Raw genomic sequence first — 20,039 nt, 5'->3', positions numbered from 1 at the left:
TAAGTTATACAACCTCCTTATACAACACAGTTATAGAACTATAAACTTAGGATGAAAAAAGTTCTACAATCATCTAAATGAAGAAATTAATCTTATTGAACTTAAGACCCAACGTCATATTGGGCGTTAAGTTAAGATTCCCTCATTCGTGATTCTCGAGGGGCTCCAATCCTAAACCGATTGCCATCCTCTTTACATTATCTCTAGCCAAGGCCTTTGTAAAACAATCCGCTAGATTATACGTTGTACGTACATAGTCAACAGTGATTACACTATCCTTGATAAGTCCTTGGATGTAGCTATGCCGCACACCAATGTGTCTTGACTTACCATTATAGACTTGACTATATGCTCTTGCCAAAGCAGCATCGTTATCACAATGAATCGCTATGGCGATATCGGTTTTGGCAACAAAGGAATCTCAATCATGAGATTCTTTAACCATCCGCCTCTTTGCTTGCGGAAGACAAAGCAATGAATTCCGAAGTCATGGAGGAATCCGCATGCAAGTTTGTTTCTTGGAAGCCCAAGATATAGCACCTCCCCAAGTAGAAATACCCATCCACTTGTAGAAGAGTGATCCTCTTTATTAGAGATCCAACTTGCATCGAATACCCTTCTAAAACCGAAGGATATCCACTGTAGGATAAACCATAGTCCTTGGTTTTCCTAAATACCTTAATAACCGACGAATAGCTTGCCAATGTTGTACACTAGGATTACTAGTATACCTACTGAGTTTGCCTACCGCAAATGCGATATCCGGCCTAGTACTCGTCATTGCATACATCAAACATCCAATCACCCTTGAATACTCAAGTTGAGATACGACACTACCTACATTAGGTAGTAATTTCTCACTAGGGTCCATTGGAGTTGACACAAAAGAGCAACCACTAACATCGAATTTCTTAAGAACCTTTTCGATGTAGTGAGATTGAGACAAACTCAATTTACCTTTGCTTCTTTTAATTCTAATTCCTAGAATGACATCCGCCTCCCCCAAATCTTTCATTGAGAACTTAGACGATAGAAAAGATTTAGTCCACTCAACTTGGGATAAATCAGTTCCAAAAATTAGCATGTCATCTACATATAAGCAAATCATACACCATGACCATTGTCATCAAATTTGCTATATACACACTTGTCTGAATTGTTCAATTTGAATCCGTTAGACAACACTACCTCATCAAATTTTTGATGCCATTGCTTAGGTGCTTGTTTTAGCCCATACAAAGATCTAATTAGTTTGCAAACTTTTGTTCTTGACCTTTGACAACAAATCCAACCGGTTGTCTCATGTAAACCTCCTCATCTAATTCTCCATACAAGAACGCAGTCTTGACATCCATTTGATGGATCACAAGATTATGAATTGCTGCAAGGGCAATCAATAATCTTATAGTGGAGATTCGAGCTACAGGTGCATATGTATCGAAATAATCGATACCCGGCTTTTGAGAAAAGCCTTGTGCCACTAACCGGGCTTTGAACTTGTCAATAGTTCCATCGATTTTCATTTTCTTCTTGAAAATCCATTTGCACCCTATTGGTTTACATTTAGGAGGTAGGTCCGCTAAAACCCATGTGTTATTCCCCATGATTGAGTCCATTTCATCATCAATAGCTTCTTCCAAAATGAAGCATCTTGAGATTGCATGGCCTCATCATATGTTAAAGGATCCCCTTCCACATTATAGACATATGGAAATTTTGTCAAAACACTATCTCTTGATCCTTCAACCAAATATACATGAAAATCCGGGCCAAAAGATTTCTCTTTCCTAACCCGTTTACTTCTCCTTGGTTGAGTTGATGTAGATGCAACATTTTCATCTAGAATTTGTTCATCTAACTCATGATCATCATTTTGATCAATCTCTTGAATTTCGGTACTTGGAGTTATATCCTTTGGTCTAGGAACCGATGAATATCTATTTTCATCAAAAATTGCATCTCTTGACTCCACAATAGTGTGAACCGACCAAAAGTCGTTTTGTTCTATAACATAGAACCTATAGGATTTGCTATGAGAGCATATCCTATAAAGATGCATTCAACTCCTCTTTCACCTAACTTTTTACGTTTAGGTTCCGGCACTTTCACTATTGCCCTACATCCCCAAACTCTAATGTAACTTAGATTTGGTTTTCTTTTGTACCATAATTCATAAGGGGTTACTTTGTTCTTTTTCATAGGAACACGATTCAAGATGTAACAAGCAGTTAAAACCGCTTCACCCCAAAAACCATCACTCAAACCCGAGTAGGATAACATAGAATTTACCATTTCTTGTAAAGTTCTATTTTTCTTTCCGCTACACCTTTTTGTTGTGGTGTATAAGCCGCGGTTGTTTCATGTATTATTCCTAAAGCTTGGAAATAACTAGGATTATGAAATTCACCACCTCTATCGGTTCTAAACCGTTTAACCTTGTCACTTAGTTGCAATTCTACTTCATTTTTATAGATCTCAAATTTTTCTAGGGCTTCATCTTTAGTAGACAATAGATATACATAACAAAATCGTGAATGATCATCAATAAATATTATATATTTTTTGTTTCCTAAAGAAGGTGTACTATGAAAATCACAAAGATCACTATGTACTAAATCAAGCAATTTAGTATCTCTTTCCACATTATTAGGGAAAGAACACCTAGTTATTTTGGTAAGCATGCATGTTCTACACTTCTCAATACTTGGATCAAAAGAAGGAATTAAATCATCCTTAGCCATAGAATATAATTTTCTATAATTAACATGACCAAGTCTTAAATGCCAAAGAGAAGAATTATCATTAATAACACACACATTGTTACTAAAGCATTTGAAATGCTGATTTAACATACCATTACAAAATAACCAAGTCCAACAAAAAACCACCCTTAGATAATATAAATTGTCCGACTCAAAAGACCATTTTAAAACCTATTCGATTCAAGATAGCTCCTGACACTAGATTACGCCTAAGTTCCGGAGCAAATACAACATCTCTTAACACTAGAGATTTGCCGGAACTAAAGACCAACTCTACTTGTCCTACACCAAGAACTTGAGCTGTAGAGTCATTCCCATGTATAGAACTTCTCCATTGTCCACCTCCTTGAAGGTTTTGAATGAAGACCGTCCTTGCACACATGCCTTGAACTCCTGAATCGATTACCATGAACAATCATCCTGTACACAAAAGATTTCAGAAATCATACACATATAATTCAAACTCGAATTACATGAAAGTTGTGTACAAGTACCTTGTTTGGCTTGGGATTGGCTAGACTCGCCTTTCCCTCCACCTTGCTCATTCTTTTTGTTCATCTTTCTCTTCCTAAGAAAGCAATCCTTCTTGAAGTGTCCGGGCTTGCCACACTCCCAACAACCACGTTGTTGAACACTCCACCATTCTTAGGCTTCTTAAATTGTTGCCTTTGGTGTATTTTAGCCCTCTTCTTAGGATTTGAGTCTTTAACTTTCCATCCTCCACCATGTTAATGGTAGAAGAATTAGGATTTACCTCCTTTTGTCCATCTTGAACCCGAATGCCCTCTTCAATCCGAAGATGAGCACCCAATTGTTCCACATTTATATCATCTTTCCTATGTTTAAGAGTATTTCTAACATCCTTCCAACTTGGTGGTAATTTGTCAATTATCGAAGAAACAATAAAAGTTTCATCCATACTAATATTGTGTTGTTTAAAACTTCCTAAAATCCTTTGAATTTCATGGAATTGTTCCATCACAGGCCTAGATTCATTCATCTTAAAGTTATTAAAATTACTAACTAAAAACTTCTTACTAGATGCATCTTCGGCCATGTATTTCGACTCAAGGTCATCCCAAAATATTTTAGCGGATTCATAGAATTGATAAACATTAAATAATGTGTCAGACATACCGTTTAGATTATGACCACGGCATATATAATCATCGTTCTCCCACTTGTTCCTTCTCCTTGAGGCCTCCAAAGTTTCATCTTCCACAAACTCGGGTTTTGGAGTACTCAAAACATATGCCACTGAAAGAGAAGTGAGAAGAAAATGCATCTTGTTTTGCCATCTACGGAAACCCACACCCTCAAACTTGTCAAGTTTCTGAAAATTCAAAGTCATTTCATGTACCGTAGCCATCTTCAAGTAATATTGCTTTTGGATTGTTAGAAAATGTATAAGGGTGATGAAGATGATTACTATATGAACAATGAATCTTCTAGGCGTGTTGGGATACTTTCCCAAAAGCAATATTCCTACCCTACACTGAGCACGGGTTGCAAGGAATTCACTTCCGAGATACAAAGAAGAACAACGAATATCACGCTCGTTATGAGATTCATCAAAATGAGTGAAAGAAAGAAAATAATTTGTAAAAGATGATGAACTTCTTTTTCTTTATGCAATAGAGAGAATTTTCTTTTTCTATCTAACCTTCATCATATGAGTAGTATCATATATATACTAATGCTTCCATATTTCAGAAAACCGAAACATTGCATTTGTTCAACCGCACAAACATCACAAACCGCACAGAAAAAAACTGCCTCACGAGGTGCGATCGAGGTCGCGAGGTGCGATCGAGGTCGCGAGGTGCGACCAGCCTCGACAACAAAATTCTGCTTTGCTTAACAGTGTCGCGAGGTGCGACCCAGGTCACGAGGTGCGACCAGCCTCGACCTTCACTTCCTGCTTGAGCGAGACATCTTCGCGAGGTGCGACAAATGTCGCGAGGTGCGACCAGCACCCAGCCTCCATGTTTGTGCGTTACTACGACATGCTTGGCTATCAAATTGCAAGCAGACCACAAAGCATAATATGTATTACATATGATGTTTCAAGTAACAACACCATAACCAAGTAACTTGAAACAACATATCATGAAATAAACTAACTTATACTCTAAATCTCCAACAATATGAGCTTCCGACTTCTTCAAATCTTAAATGTGAAATTGGGTGTCATGGTAGCAACAAGTCAACATAGGTTAAAGACAACAACTTCGTCGTGGTTGGTGAACACAGGCTGCAGCTTCATTGTGGGCATGACTGCTTTTAACTTTTAAGTGCTTGCCATTACTTATTACAGAGTTCCACAATTGATGTACTGTACAAGCTCAAATATGACTTTTGCTAGGCACAAAAGACAATATGTGATGCTTTGCAACTGAACAAGTGTCACAAAAGTAAATTTCCAATCCTGGACGTTTACAAAAATCTAAATGTAACATTTTAGATAGAGATGTATTCCTAAAGTTCCAACAAAAAAAGAAAAATGTCAAATTCGATTTAATCGACATCGTTCCTGCGTCAAACAACGAAAGTGATACTGAACACTGCAAATTTTACAAGTTGGGTCATTGACGTTGGTAGTTCAAATATCTCCACAATGACCAACATCTTTTGGGTTGCTACATATATTATCTTGTGTACATAAATTATGTAGAAGTAAATCTTTATAATATTGCAACATGTTTGGGCCCACTTGCCTACGAGCCCAAGAAGGACCCAACGCTAGCTGGCACGACATGTGGCAATGGTGGGTCCCACCCTAGGTAACCTGACTAACTGTTCTTCGGATTCCTACACTGGGCTAGTAGGAGCTAGAAAGGCAAAAAGACAGTACTATTATTTCAAGGAGGCCCATCCCATCAAAAAAGGTCTCTGTCTAGAGATTCTCACTTCTATAAATACCCCTAGTCCCATCACTGAAAAGGTATTGAATCCTCACCTAACTTACTAGAATTTTTCACTCTAAATTCTCTCTCTACCTCAATCATCAACTGACTTGAGCGTCGAAGGGCGATCCTTGAACAACCATCGGGTAGTCTAATGTATTTTGCAGGATTCCAGTGAATAGTTCAGACCTGCATTCTTGGACACCACACCTGCTCAGCATTGACCATTACCCATTTCTAGACAGAAACAGTTTGGCGCCAAGTTACTTCGCCACCAATCAGCAAAATTCACTTCACTTGTTATTCAGCAATAACTCAGTTCATCATTTCTCAGCAATGGCTCCGACCAAAAACACTCGTAGTATGCAACCTTCTACCCAAACCCAGAGGTTCGAGAGGGGACCCTCGCCTTCACACCACAGGTCGTCCGGTCGGGCACCTTCCCCCGCTCGCCGATCTCCAACAGTCCAAACCATGGACCCCAACCAGAAATTGTCTCAAGGAGACCATCAATCACCCTCTCAACAGATACAACGGGCTGACCCGCAACAGTTGTTCGCAACGGACATCGCCCTCATAGCAGCTCAGCTCCAACAAACTCTGCAGCGCAGTATCATGGACATGCTAATCGTCTTCCAGCAAGGGCAGGCTCAGCTCAACCTCCACAACCTTCCTGAACCAAGAGACAATCCTCTGGTCCACTCACAAAGAGAAGAGTACGACCCTCGCTCCCCTCGCGGTCAGCCTAGCCGGCAACGGTCCGAGGCCAGGGAGCCAAGTCGACACAATAGGGAGCGGTCGAGGCAGGATGAGCGCCCCCCACCCAATGAGGGGTCTGCTCGTCACGACTCCGTTTGTCGAGGAGAAGATACCCACGTCTCCAAGTCGCCGGAGCGAGACCCCAGACGCAAACTTGAAGACGCCCGACACTTCCTCAACCAGAAACGCTTCAGTCAAGGGTACGATGCCCAGCGAATCCTGAACAAGAAAGCAGCCCAGCGGGAGGGGCAGGGCGACTCCGCACATTCTAGACGCTCTCTGTTGAACAACGGTGGCCTCAAATTCATGGTCCCGTTCAGCCAAGAGATCCTAGAAACCCCTACCCCGAAAAAATCAAGACTCCCCTCATTGAGAAGTTCCTGGGCCTAACCGACCCGACTGACCACATAGCCACATACAAGGCCCAAATTAGTGTGCAAACCAGCTGCGAGGCCACATGGCGCCCTTTTTTCCCCACCACACTAAAGTGCCTCGCCTTAAACTGGTTCCAAGAACTCCCCGCTAGGATCATTACGGATTTCTCTGTACTAGAGGATCTGTTCATCCACCAATTCGTGGCTGGAAAAAGGCAGAAGAAGACGAGCCTCCACCTAATGGCGGTAAAAGCAAGCAAGAATTTAGTCACTTAATAAAAATTTAAATAATAAAAATATTCCCATCACGTTTCCTGAATAAATTCTTACTCACTCATATAAATAAATAATAACTTTTATTCCTCCAAATAGGGTATTAATAAAATAATTGTTACTATAACGTTATATTTCCTAAAACAAGGGTACTATGAAACTGTTCTAATCACAGTTGGCTAACTATCCAACATTATTATATTAGTATACTATATTATTTCTCTAATCATAGGTATATAAATAATAATAAGCTAAGGTCCCACGTTATCAACTTTGTCCTTAGATTCCTAGTATTGATCAGGCATGAAGATCTCATCTTCAGTCTCATCTACATCCTCCTCATAGTAATCGACATATCTCTTTTGTCGTTTTGATCTCCTTGTGGGTTGGGCTCTTCATCCTCAGACTCAGTATCAGTCTCATATCTGAAAAGTGCATGGTAAATGTCTGGTTTCACCCCTAGCATGATCGAACTCCACAATAAGCTCATCATCGCTGGTCAAACTTGATCTCAATACTCTACGCATAGTCCATTCTAAAACTGTTATATTCTTTATCATTAACAGGTATAACATCAACTTCATCATCACTTAAGACAATGAGATTATAGTAACTTGCTACTTTGGAAGACGTAGTTAAGGATCTACAACAACAGATATATTATATAATATATTTAGTACTCTCCTTGTGCGCATTCCCAACAACAATAATAAAAGTTGCCATTAATAAATGAATAAGTACTTAAAACCAAACACTCTATAAATGTCTACTTCAAACCAATCAAACTTATTATAATATGTTCCAACTAAGGTAGTAATTATAATAATAGATTACACAAGCTCTCCATTCTTAGATCCCCAATGATGCAACATCTGCAAACATGTAAATGTCAATGCTTTAAAGAATCTGCTCACCTAGATGGGTCATCACAGGATCAATAAGGCAAAACCATGATCAACAATCACAAACAAAGCACGTAATCACCAAAGCTGAGTACTACATAGTATTACATAAACATTCCTAACATGATATTAATAAATAACGTAAGGCTTCGAGGCTACTATGGGGGTGTGCAAGTGTGGCGGAAGACAACCTTTGGTTGGAGTCCTAGCACACAACCGAGGAGAGTGAGATTCAAGCTCGGACGTAGGTGCAAAATCCGAAACCCGAAGGCGAATTTTCGCGCGAATCATAAGTTCTTCTCTCTCTCTTGTACTTTCAAATTAGTTTTGAAGTTTCTTGATTATAGTTTCTGAATTTCATAGTATGTATGAATCGTATTAGTTGAATTATGTTGGATTGTAGTGTTGGATTTGTTAGTTATGTTTCGAAAAGTGGATTGTGGTATTTGAATTCAATTGGATTATATTGTTGAATTATGTTGTTGAATTTCATAGTTAGTTTAGAAGTTTGGATTATATGGTTTGAATTCAAAGTTGGATTGAAATATTTGAATCGAGTTTGAATTATATGGTTTGAAGTATATTTAGATTGTGGTGTGGAACTTAGGGTGAATTCAAGATTGTTTGTAATTGGATACTCAAGTTATGTTTGGTTGTAATGTTCAAAATCCAATTTTACACTTAATGTGCTATCTTATAAGGTATAAAATTGAGATTATTACTAGTTATATGATTTAGCCTAGTCTAAATTGCATGACAACAAGTGATAACTAGTTTAATTTAGGCATGCAAAGATGGTTGTAAGTTTAAACCATAATATAACTTGGACTAGTTATTTAAACATAAAGATATGAAATGTTTAGATTAGTTAGGGATTAATGATGTACTTCTAGTTCTATAATGCTTCTAGTTTAATCGTCGGAAGTTGCGATATACTTGTGGTGATTAGATTAGTTTAGAATCGATATTCAGCCTAGTTCAGTGTTGATTAAAAGTATGGAAGTATATAGGAGTTTGGCTACTTGAATTCCTACAGTTAATCTGTAATAACCAGAAAAAAAAAATTAGTAAGGGATCAAAGGTTAAAGTATTATTATAAGTTAAACTAGTCCCTAATATCTTATATACGTTATTTTGTCGTTTATATGATTATTTTAGGTGAAGTTATGTGTTTCCTTGGCTTTGTACATTTGCTCAAGGAAAGTTATATGTGCATACATATATTATTTATATTAACATTATAGTTTATAAAGTACTTTAAGGGTCAAAGATTAATAAAATTATCAATTACTAGTTTATGAGCTTACAAATATATCTAGTAAGATTTTTAGTAAGTACCACATAAACCTAGAATGCTCCAAACTTATAAATGGTTAACCTAATGACTAACGTTATTTAGTTTTTAGAATCGTCACTAATGATTTTACTTAAGAATAGACAATCGCTACCCATTTTAAGACAATATGTAAGACACAATATTACTGGGTTTCGGATTAAATCATTCATGACACTTGGCCACTGCTAATTAATTCTTGCATTTTGGTTATGTGATAAAAGCAACCATGCATACAAATCCATAACTTACGTGAGTTGATGATACAAGTTTCATGCTTGGTGATAGTTGACTTTGCTAAGTTAATGTTTATCTTCACCGACCTAAGTTGCTATATAAAGCATGAGGATGCCAGTGATCCTTCAAAGAAAACAAGAAACCAAACAACAAAAGTAGATTAAGAAAAAAATTAATAATAATAATATTAGAGATAGTGAGAGACATATTGTGAGAAAAATATACGAGGAATTTGGTTACTTTTTACACTTTAATAAGGTACATTCTTGAATACCCCTTCTTAATGTTGTTTTGTTACAATGTGTTGTTATATTAACGTTTTTAGATAAACTATTAGTAAAAATATGGTTTTTGCTTAATAATAAAGGTACATTGTGATTTGCAAATAATGTGGTTATAATGCAAATGGTATTTGTCACATTATGATTTATATACAAAGGTAATTCTAAAAAGATTATCATATGTGGTAATAATGAGGCTATATAAAGATGTTACTATGATAAAATAAAATGGAGGTTCGTGGTGGAGGAAAGATGTTAAAATAAAATGGAGGTTCGTGGTGGAGGAAAGATGTTAAAATGGAGGTTCGTGGTTTGTGTTGGAGAAATGAATTATATATGGAGTGACGTACGTCATTGTAGGGGTGTGCACACGGAAGTATCAGGAGAGGCTAAAGGCCTGAAAATATTATCCGGAGTGACGTACATCATTGAAGGGGTGTGCACACGAGATTTGTCGGAGAAACTAAACCAGATAATGTTATACAATTATAACTGATTATTTTATATAATTATCTGCAAGGTGTTTTTACATGGTATTGAGAATGTACTGGACCCTTTTGGGTTGACTGTTATAAAATGTTTTGTTTTCAGGTACCAGTATTGGAAATGGGCAAGAGTGAGGAAAAAAAAAAACTTAGGATTAATATACTATATGTTGTTAACTTATGTTTATAATATTAGTATCATGTTTTAGGTTGTTTTCGCCTTGTATTTCTATTATTAGGAATACGGCAGTAATGTCCTGTAAACTCTTTATATCCTATAATAAATAAAGATGTAATATTTGGTTCGATCCTGGTACTGGCATTTAATGTTCTTTTATTAGAATTATATAAATTACAGGGCGTTACAGTTTGGTATCCGAGCTACTTTTAAAATAATATAATATTACAAATAAAAGTAAATGGAATAAAATATTAATAATTACATTAGTAACCTATTTGAGAGAAAGGGTTGGGGTATTGATAGTTTATTGCTTATTGAAGCTATCTCATGATATTTATAATGTGTTTTATTATCTCAGAATGGCAGGACCAATTGTTCCACAAGCACTAACGATGGATCCTGACTATAGTGTCATCGATCACATCAACCGTTTAGCAAGAGCTATAGATGCATTTAATACTCACTTTCCTGAATATGGAATGACTGCACCTTACTTTTCTTTTGCTCTAGTTGAAACTCTTCCAATGAATGCTCCGTGGGATTCCTTTAAGAATAAGTATGTGACCTGATAGTTAATGGGTTTCCGAATTGGGAAAAATACTTAAGGTTTGGATTAGGAAGACCAAGATGGACCCCGACTTTTGAAGAATTATCAGGAGAACTGCTAGCTTATGAGAGGGACCACATGGTATTTGTCTCAGATGATGAATCAGAATCATGTGGAAGTATTGATCTCAATAAGGACAGGATACACCAGGAAAGGATGGCGACGAGTAAGGAAGATATCAAGCTGAAAGAAACTCTTTTATATATTAGGTGTTAACCATTTTTGTCTGTATAATATGTTAACACTCGGCTTAAGATGATGTAGGGTGCATATTTTGTTGTTTTCACCCTATCGGATGGTTGAATAGAAATAGGTTTGGTTAATGTACTAACATGCTATGTATAATTTCATGTATATATATACATATATATATATATATATAGGTGTGTTTGTTTGTTTATTATACTCCTATTTATTTCACAAATGCTATACTAACCTAACTACAATACGATTTTAACTTCAATCTTTTATGTATTTAGGATAATGGAATCTGCAATTAACCACTCTACACAAGAAAACAACCAGTTCCAGACCATGATAACGGAGAGGGAAATGTTAAGGAAGTCACATCACTTTTATTTGAAATGCTTAAAAACAACAGAAATCATGAAGAGAAGAAAGTGCAAGGTATTTTAGAAAAATGGCCAGTTATAATCCTAAAACCTACGATGGAAAACCTAACCCTGTAGAATTTGAGGATTGGGTAAGAAGTATGGATAAATTGTTTGATGCTATAAATTGTCCTGAAAAATGGAAAGTAGGATTTGCTGTTTATTATCTAGTTGGGCAGGCAGATCTATGGTGGGAAACTGTGAAGGAAAGGAGAAATAATGAAGATTTCGGATGGACTCAGTTGAAGGATCTTATGAGAGCAAAATTTTACCCATCAGCCCTGAAAAGACAAAAAGAGGAAGAATTTAATCAATTAGAGCAAGGCAATAGGTCTGTTATGGATTATGCAGCAAAGTTTATGGAATTGTCCCGATTTGCACCACACCTGGTAGCAACTGAAGAGTTAAGAATGAATAAATTTGAGAGAGGTCTTAATTGGGAACTTCGTGACCGACTTTCCACCCATAATTGTCATAGCTACCAAGAGATGTATGATAAGGCATCAAATGCTGAGAGAATAATTAGAGAAAGAGAGGCAGAAGATGTAGTGTATAAAAGGAAGTGGGAAGGAACACGTACTACAATAGAAATTTTCAGAAAAGGCCTAATATCGGGAATGCAAAACCCTTTGTACCTCCAATCCACTATCCAAAACCCCCTTGTGCCAAATGTGGTTATTTCAACCATTCAACTGAAAAGTGTAGGTTTGCAAATAATCGTTGCTATACTTGTGGGAGTACAAGTCACTTAAGAAAGAATTGCCCGTTAGAGAGAGGTAGAATGCCAAATGCAAAAGTAACTACACCTAATCCCTACACCTCAAAACCTACCTCTAGATATCAAGGTGGAGCTATCCAACGTCAAAATCCAACTTCTGGTCGTGTGTTTATGATAAATCCACAAGAGGTCGAAAACTCAAGTGAAGTAGTTACGGGTAACATTTCTATACACTCTTTCCCGATACATGTTTTATTTGATACCGGGGCATCCCATTCTTTATATCCATTACCATGTCTAAAAACCTACATTTGGATCCTAGTGAGCCAAATTTAGAATTTTGCATTAGCCTCCCTACAGGAAATATCATCCCATGTCAAACAATATATAAAAATTGTCCTTTAAGCATAAAGGGAAATATATTTCATGCTGACCTAATTCAATTTGACCTTAAGGGATTTGATGTTATTTTAGGAATGGATTGGATGAATAAACACCGTGCCATAGTAGACTGTCAAAAACAATCTGTAACCTTAGTAAATTCTGAAGAAAAGATAGTTACATTTCAGAATAATAAGACAAAACTAGAATCTAGAATCATCTCTTTTCTTCAAGACAAAAAGATGTTGAGACAAGGTTGTGAAGGATACCTTTGTGATGTTATTAGTACTGAAAAATCTGAACTTGAAATTTCTGACATCCCTGTTGTTAGAAAATTCCAAGATGTCTTTCCTGAAGAAATTGTAAATATGCCTCCGCAAAGAGAAATTGATTTCACTATTGAGTTAGTACCTGGGGTAGCACCTATCTCAAAAGCACCATATAGGATGGCACCTGCAGAATTAAAGGAACTGAAGATACAACTTGATGAGTTATTGGAAAAAGGATATATTAGACCAAGTACGTCACCGTGGGGAGCACCTGTTTTATTTGTAAAGAAAAAAGATGGAACCCTAAGGTTATGTATAGACTATAGAGAACTTAACAAGATAACCATTAAAAATAAATATCCTTTGCCTCGTATTGATGACCTTTTTGACCAATTACAAGGTGCGTCAGTATTCTCAAAGATGACTTACGATCTGGATATCATCAATTAAGAATCAGACCTTTAGATATTCCAAAAACTGCTTTTCGAACGAGGTACGGGCATTATGAGTTTCTTGTTATGCCTTTTGGTCTTACCAATGCCCCAGCTGTATTTATGGATCTTATGAATAGAATTTTCAGACCTTATCTAGATCATTTTGTTATTGTGTTTATTGATGATATCTTAGTATATTCCAAAGATAAGAGGAAGCACGAGGAACACTTGGAAACAGTTCTAGAAACTTAAGAAAGAACCAATTATTTGCAAAGTTTAAAAAGTGTGAATTTTGGTTAGATAAAATAGCATTTCTAGGACATGTTGTGTCTAGAGAAGGTGTGCAAGTAGATTCCCAGAAAGTAGAAGCAATCACTAATTGGCCTCGACCCACTAATGTGTCAGAAGTGCGAAGTTTCCTAGGGTTAGCAGGATACTACCGTCGATTTGTGGAAAACTTTTCCCGAATTGCTCAACCTATCACAAACCTAATAAGAAAAACAACGAAGTTTGAGTGGAGTGACAAGTGTGAAGTAGCATTCCAAGAACTGAAATTTCGTCTTACCACAGCTCCAATTCTTACTCTTCCTAGTGGTACTGAAGATTTAGAAATATATAGTGATGCCTCCAGACAAGGGTTGGGATGTGTGTTGATGCAACATGGGAAAGTGATAGCTTATGCATCTCGTCAGTTAAAACCTCACGAGCAGAATTACCCTACCCATGACCTTGAACTTGCTGCCATTATTTTTGCATTGAAAATTTGGAGACATTATCTATATGGGGTTAAGTGTAAAATTTACACAGATCATAAAAGCCTTAAATACATCTTCACTCAGAAAGATATAAACATGAGACAACGAAGATGGTTAGAATTTATAAAGGATTATGAATTGGATATTCAATATCACCCTGGAAAGGCCAATGTGGTAGCTGATGCTCTTAGTCGGAAAAACTACACTACCCTTAACTTACTTACAACTCAGCCCGTTACCCAAAGAGAACTTCAAAAGTTAGAAATTGAGTTGATTGTAGGTGAACTGGAAGAATATTTAGCAGCCTTAGAAATCAAACCAACCTTGAGTGAAGAAATTAAGGAGTTACAGAAAACAGATCCGCAATTAGAGAAGATTCATGAAAGAGTGTTGATTGGGAAAGAGACTGGTTTGTGATACAAGATGATGGGTCACTTCGTTTTCAAGGACGATTGTGTGTACCGAATAGGCAGATTTGAAAAAGAAAATTATGAATGAAGCACATAATACCCTTTACTCTGTACATCCAGGTGGAAATAAGATGTATAAAGATCTTTGTGGTATGTTTTGGTGGAGTAACATGAAACAAGAAATTGCAGAGTTCGTTGCTAAATGTCTGACTTGTCAACAAGTAAAAATAGAACATCAGCGCCCTTCAGGACTTTTACAGCCTTTGGATATACCCACTTGGAAATGGGAGTCAATCGCCATGGATTTTGTTATGGGGTTACCAACAACTCCTCAAGGGATGAATTCTATATGGGTTATAGTGGATAGGCTTACAAAAAGTGCTCATTTCTTAGCAATTCATAATACTTGGGATCTAGAGCGATTAGCAAGAAAGTATGTTGAAGAGATCATTAGACTTCATGGAGTACCTAGCTCTATTGTGTCTGATCGAGATTCTCGATATGTGTCTAAGTTTTGGCAAAAGTTACAAAAAGCATTGGGTACACAACTGAACATTAGCACAGCCTTTCACCCAGCTACAGATGGCCAGACTGAGAGAACAATTCAAACTTTAGAAGACTTGTTACGAGCTTGTGTTCTAGAATTCAAAGGTTCATGGGAAAAGCATTTGCCATTAATAGAATTTTCCTATAACAATAGTTACCATGCTAGCATTGATATGGCACCTTATGAAGCTCTATATGGACGAAAATGTAGAACCCCTTTATGTTGGAGCGATATAGATGAATCAAAGATAATCGGACCTGAAATGATACAAGAAACATCTGACAAGGTTCGAATCATTCAGGAGAAAATGAGAACTGCACAGAGTCGTCAGAAAAGTTATGCTGACCTTAAAAGAAGACATGTAGAATTTTCAGTAGGTGAGTCAGTATTTCTAAAATTTCTCCTACCAGAGGAGTAGTGAGGTTTGGCAAAGCAAGAAAACTTCGTCCTAGATACATTGGGCCATTTGAGATTATCGAGAAAATTGGAAGCGTAGCTTATCGATTAGCACTCCCTAGTGAATTTTCTCGAATTCATGATGTATTCCACGTTTCACTTTTACGCCGATATATACCAGACCCATCCCATATCATAACTATACCCCCTGTTCGAGTTGGAGAAGATTTGACTTATGAAGAGCAACCTGTTCAAATTTTAGATCATAAAGATAAAGTACTACGCAACAAAGTAATTCCGTTGGTAAAAGTGTTATGGTCTAATCACATCGAAACAGAAGCTACATGGGAAGTCGAACAGGATATGCGAGACAAGTACCCACACTTATTTTAAGGTAATTTAACTTTAAGTTTCGAGGACGAAACTTCTTTTAAAGAGGGGATAATGTAATAACCAGAAAAAAAAAATTAGTAAGGGATCAAAGGTTAAAGTATTATTATAAGTTAAACTAGTCCCTAATATCTTATATACGTTATTTTGTCGTTTATATGATTATTTTAGGTGAAGTTATGTGTTTCCTTGGCTTTGTACATTTGCTCAGGGAAAGTTATATGTGCATACATATATCATTTATATTAACATTATAGTTTATAAAGTACTTTAAGGGTCAAAGATTAATAAAATTATCAATTACTAGTTTATGAGCTTACAATATATCTAGTAAGATTTTTAGTAAGTACCACATAAACCTAGAATGCTCCAAACTTATAAATGGTTAACCTAATGGCTAACGTTATTTAGTTTTAGAATCGTCACTAATATTTACTAAGAATAACAATCGCTACCCATTTTAAGACAATATGTAAGACACAATATTACTGGGTTTCGGATTAAATCATTCATGACACTTGGCCACTGCTAATTAATTCTTGCATTTTGGTTATGTGATAAAAGCAACCATGCATACAAATCCATAACTTACGTGAGTTGATGATACAAGTTTCATGCTTGGTGATGGTTGACTTTGCTAGTTAATGTTTATCTTCACCGACCTAAGTTGCTATATAAAGCATGAGGATGCCAGTGATCCTTCAAAGCAAACAAGAAACCAAACAACAAGTAGATTAAGAAAAAAATTAATAATAATAATATTAGAGATAGTGAGAGACATATTGTGAGAAAATATACGAGGAATTTGGTTACTTTTTACACTTTAATAAGGTACATTCTTGAATACCCCTTAATGTTGTTTTGTTACAATGTGTGTTATATTAAGTTTTTAGATAAACTATTTAAAAATATGGTTTTTGCTTAATAATAAGGTACATTGTGATTTGCAAATAATGTGGTTATATGCAAATGTATTTGTCACATTATGATTTATATACAAAGGTAATCTAAAAAGATTATCATATGTGGTAATAATGAGGCTATATAAAGATGTTACTATGATAAAATAAAATGGAGGTTCGTGGTGGAGGAAAGATGTTAAAATAAAATGGAGGTTCGTGGTGGAGGAAAGATGTTAAAATGGAGGTTCGTGGTTTGTGTTGGAGAAATGAATTATATATGGAGTGACGTACGTCATTGTAGGGGTGTGCACACGGAATTCAGGAGAGGCTAAAGGCCTGAAAATATTATCCGGAGTGACGTACATCATTGAAGGGGTGTGCACACGAGATTTGTCGGAGAAACTAAACCAGATAATGTTATACAATTATAACTGATTATTTTATATAATTATCTGCAAGGTGTTTTTACATGGTATTGAGAATGTACTGGACCCTTTTGGGTTGACTGTTATAAAATGTTTTGTTTTCAGGTACCAGTATTGGAAATGGGCAAGAGTGAGGGAAAAAAAAAAAACTTAAGATTAATATACTATATGTTGTTAACTTATGTTCTATAATATTAGTATCATGTTTTAGGTTGTTTTCGCCTTGTATTTCTATTATTAGGAATACGGCAGTAATGTCCTGTAAACTCTTTATATCCTATAATAAATAAAGATGTAATATTTGGTTCGATCCTGGTACTGGCATTTAATGTTCTTTTATTAGAATTATATAAATTACAGGGCGTTACATAATCTATCTAATCAATCTTGAATTTATGAAATTGGAAGTATAATCGAGGTTAGGAAATTATTAATCTCTGAAAGTATTATGAGCGTAAAGTGGAATTACTTGCCATCACTTGTAAATATAGGATAGACTTATCTTTAGTACGTAGTTTTTAAGTTCATAAAAATGTCTCGTAAACCCCCCCAAAAATAATGTTTATATGTATATATTAGTAAATAACAAGTATATAATAGTGGAATACTCTTAATTAGTTAAACTTGGATTTTAGGATTATGTAAACCTCTCTATGGGATCGACCCTTATTTATTGCTGTACTAAACTTAAATAATACTAAGGTTTTAATTTGTACGCATAACGACAAGTACCAAGAAAAAGAAAAAGAACAAGAAGAAGAAGAAGAAGAAGAAGAAGAAGAAGAAGAGGAAGAGGAAGAGGAAGAGGAAGAGGAAGAGGAAGAGGAAGAGGAAGAAGAGGAAGAGGAAGAGGAAGAGGAAGAGGAAGAGGGAGAGGAAGAGCAGGAGGAGGAAGAAGAAGAAGAGGTGGAGGGTACTGTTCCACCGTTAGATGAATTTGATGATGATAAGGAGGATGAAAATGAAGATAACGATGAGCCCCCTACTCAAAGAAGGAGGGTTTAGGAGGAATTTTTCCCAGAGGACACCTCCAGCAGTGAATTTTACTTGTACCCACTTGGCGATGACTCTAGCGAAGCTGCTGCTGGAGAAGATGATGGCGCCTCTTAAGAGGATTAAGAAGCCTATAAGCCAAGGTCCCCAAGAGACTAAATTTAGGCCTAGGAAAATTCTAAATAGGTTGTAATTTTTATATTTATATGAAAATTTCAGCCCTAGACTGTAAATTTTAGTTTATTAATGAAATTAAAGTTTCTAATATTTAGTTCAAATTTCTTTTATCATATACTTCCTCCGTTTTAAAATAGTTGCACCTTTTTCTTTTTCAGGTTTGTCAAGACGTTTTTTTGAACGTTTATATTTCTAATTTTGTATAAGTAAAAAATGTAAAAAGTTGATATTTAGAATCCTCGTTTTGAGGCAAATTTTACAAGATCCCACTTGACTATGTTTTTTATTATATAACGATGAGAGAAAGCTTGTCAAAGTTGGTTGATGAATAGTGATCAATTGACAAATGGTGCAACTATTTTGAAATGGAGGAAGTATGTTGTTTGCATTGTTAATCTATTTTGACCATTAAAAAATTATGCGAATTATATTTTATTATAAAAGTAAATCGTCAAATCAAATAATGCAAACTCCACAGTTAAGATTAAATAAGGTGTCACTTGGGATACTCAAACTCTTAACATGTATTAATGAGATGGAAACAAGTTACTTCTAAATGTAATAATTACCGTCCAATTGCACACGTCACTAATGGAAAACTCTAGAAGTAATATGACACATCAAAGAGTTAGTGGACAGATCCATTTTTACCCACTATAACATGAAGTGGTTAACGCAGTTATAAAAATCACGTGATAATATCAATCGCTTAATAAACCCCTAGCAAATAGGGATGACAATTATGGTAAGCGTATTATCAATAAGTTACCTTAACCTTGAGATTTCTCACTTCTAACATCTTTACCCTACCATCAAAAAACCCAAAAATTCTCGAGAACGGCTAATTAACAAATCGCTCCTTCATCACTCTTTATCGGAGAATGTTAGAGGCACAAATTTCAGAATTATTAACGTTACAAAGGAATAATGTGGCTGTCCAATACCCTTCATAAACCCATAGTAAATCAGAAATTTCGGACCCCCGAAGTCAAGTAACACAATTCGCGTAAAGGCTAGTACAATGTACGTTTCAAGAACAAAGTAAATCGTTCAAAATAATATATATAAGTAAGTATATTTTTTTATAATTAAAAAAATTATAACTATTAACGTAATATAAATACGTACTCACAAGGCCATCACATTTTACACTTTGTACAAACACGAGTGCTACATTGCCCGTTTAAAAATAGTTAACGCAAGTACAAGCATTGCAGGTTTACTAAACAATGCTACACTCAAATTCACATTATAAATATATAAATGTATGTATAAATATTATCGAACTAAAATGTAGATGTAAAAATATATATATATATATACCGAAAAATATATTAGTAAAATATAATTTAACAACAAATATAATAGTAAGTAACGCGCGAAAATTTCAGAGAAATTCGGGGTTTTACAATCTCCCCTCCTTAAGAAAAGTTTCGTCCTCGAAACTCAGAATAACAAAGGAAATACCTGAGACGAAAAGCTCGGGATACTTAAGCCTCATCGACTCTTCCGTTTCCCAAGTGGCTTCCTC

General features: G+C 35.9%; 1 protein-coding gene and 1 long non-coding RNA gene across 2 annotated transcripts; both read left to right on the top strand.

Annotated features, from left to right (window-relative positions):
* The first annotated feature begins 11,740 nt into the window (after positions 1-11,740).
* On the top strand, positions 11,741-12,463 carry LOC130590441 (uncharacterized). The gene has a single exon (XM_057392877.1). The coding sequence runs from the start codon at positions 11,741-11,743 to the stop codon at positions 12,461-12,463; it is 723 nt and encodes a 240-aa protein (XP_057248860.1).
* A 4,275-nt stretch (positions 12,464-16,738) lies between these two features.
* LOC125495124 (uncharacterized) lies at positions 16,739-17,648 on the top strand. Its single transcript, XR_007271807.2, has 2 exons — positions 16,739-16,842; positions 17,444-17,648. It is a non-coding gene; the product is annotated as an uncharacterized LOC125495124 (long non-coding RNA).
* Positions 17,649-20,039: the final 2,391 nt, after the last annotated feature.

The sequence above is a fragment of the Beta vulgaris genome, chromosome 2 (assembly GCF_026745355.1).
Source record: "Beta vulgaris subsp. vulgaris cultivar EL10 chromosome 2, EL10.2, whole genome shotgun sequence".
Taxonomy (NCBI): domain Eukaryota; kingdom Viridiplantae; phylum Streptophyta; class Magnoliopsida; order Caryophyllales; family Amaranthaceae; genus Beta; species Beta vulgaris.
The sequence above is the reverse complement of the archived record's forward strand: the minus strand, read 5'-3'. Positions and strand labels throughout refer to the sequence as shown.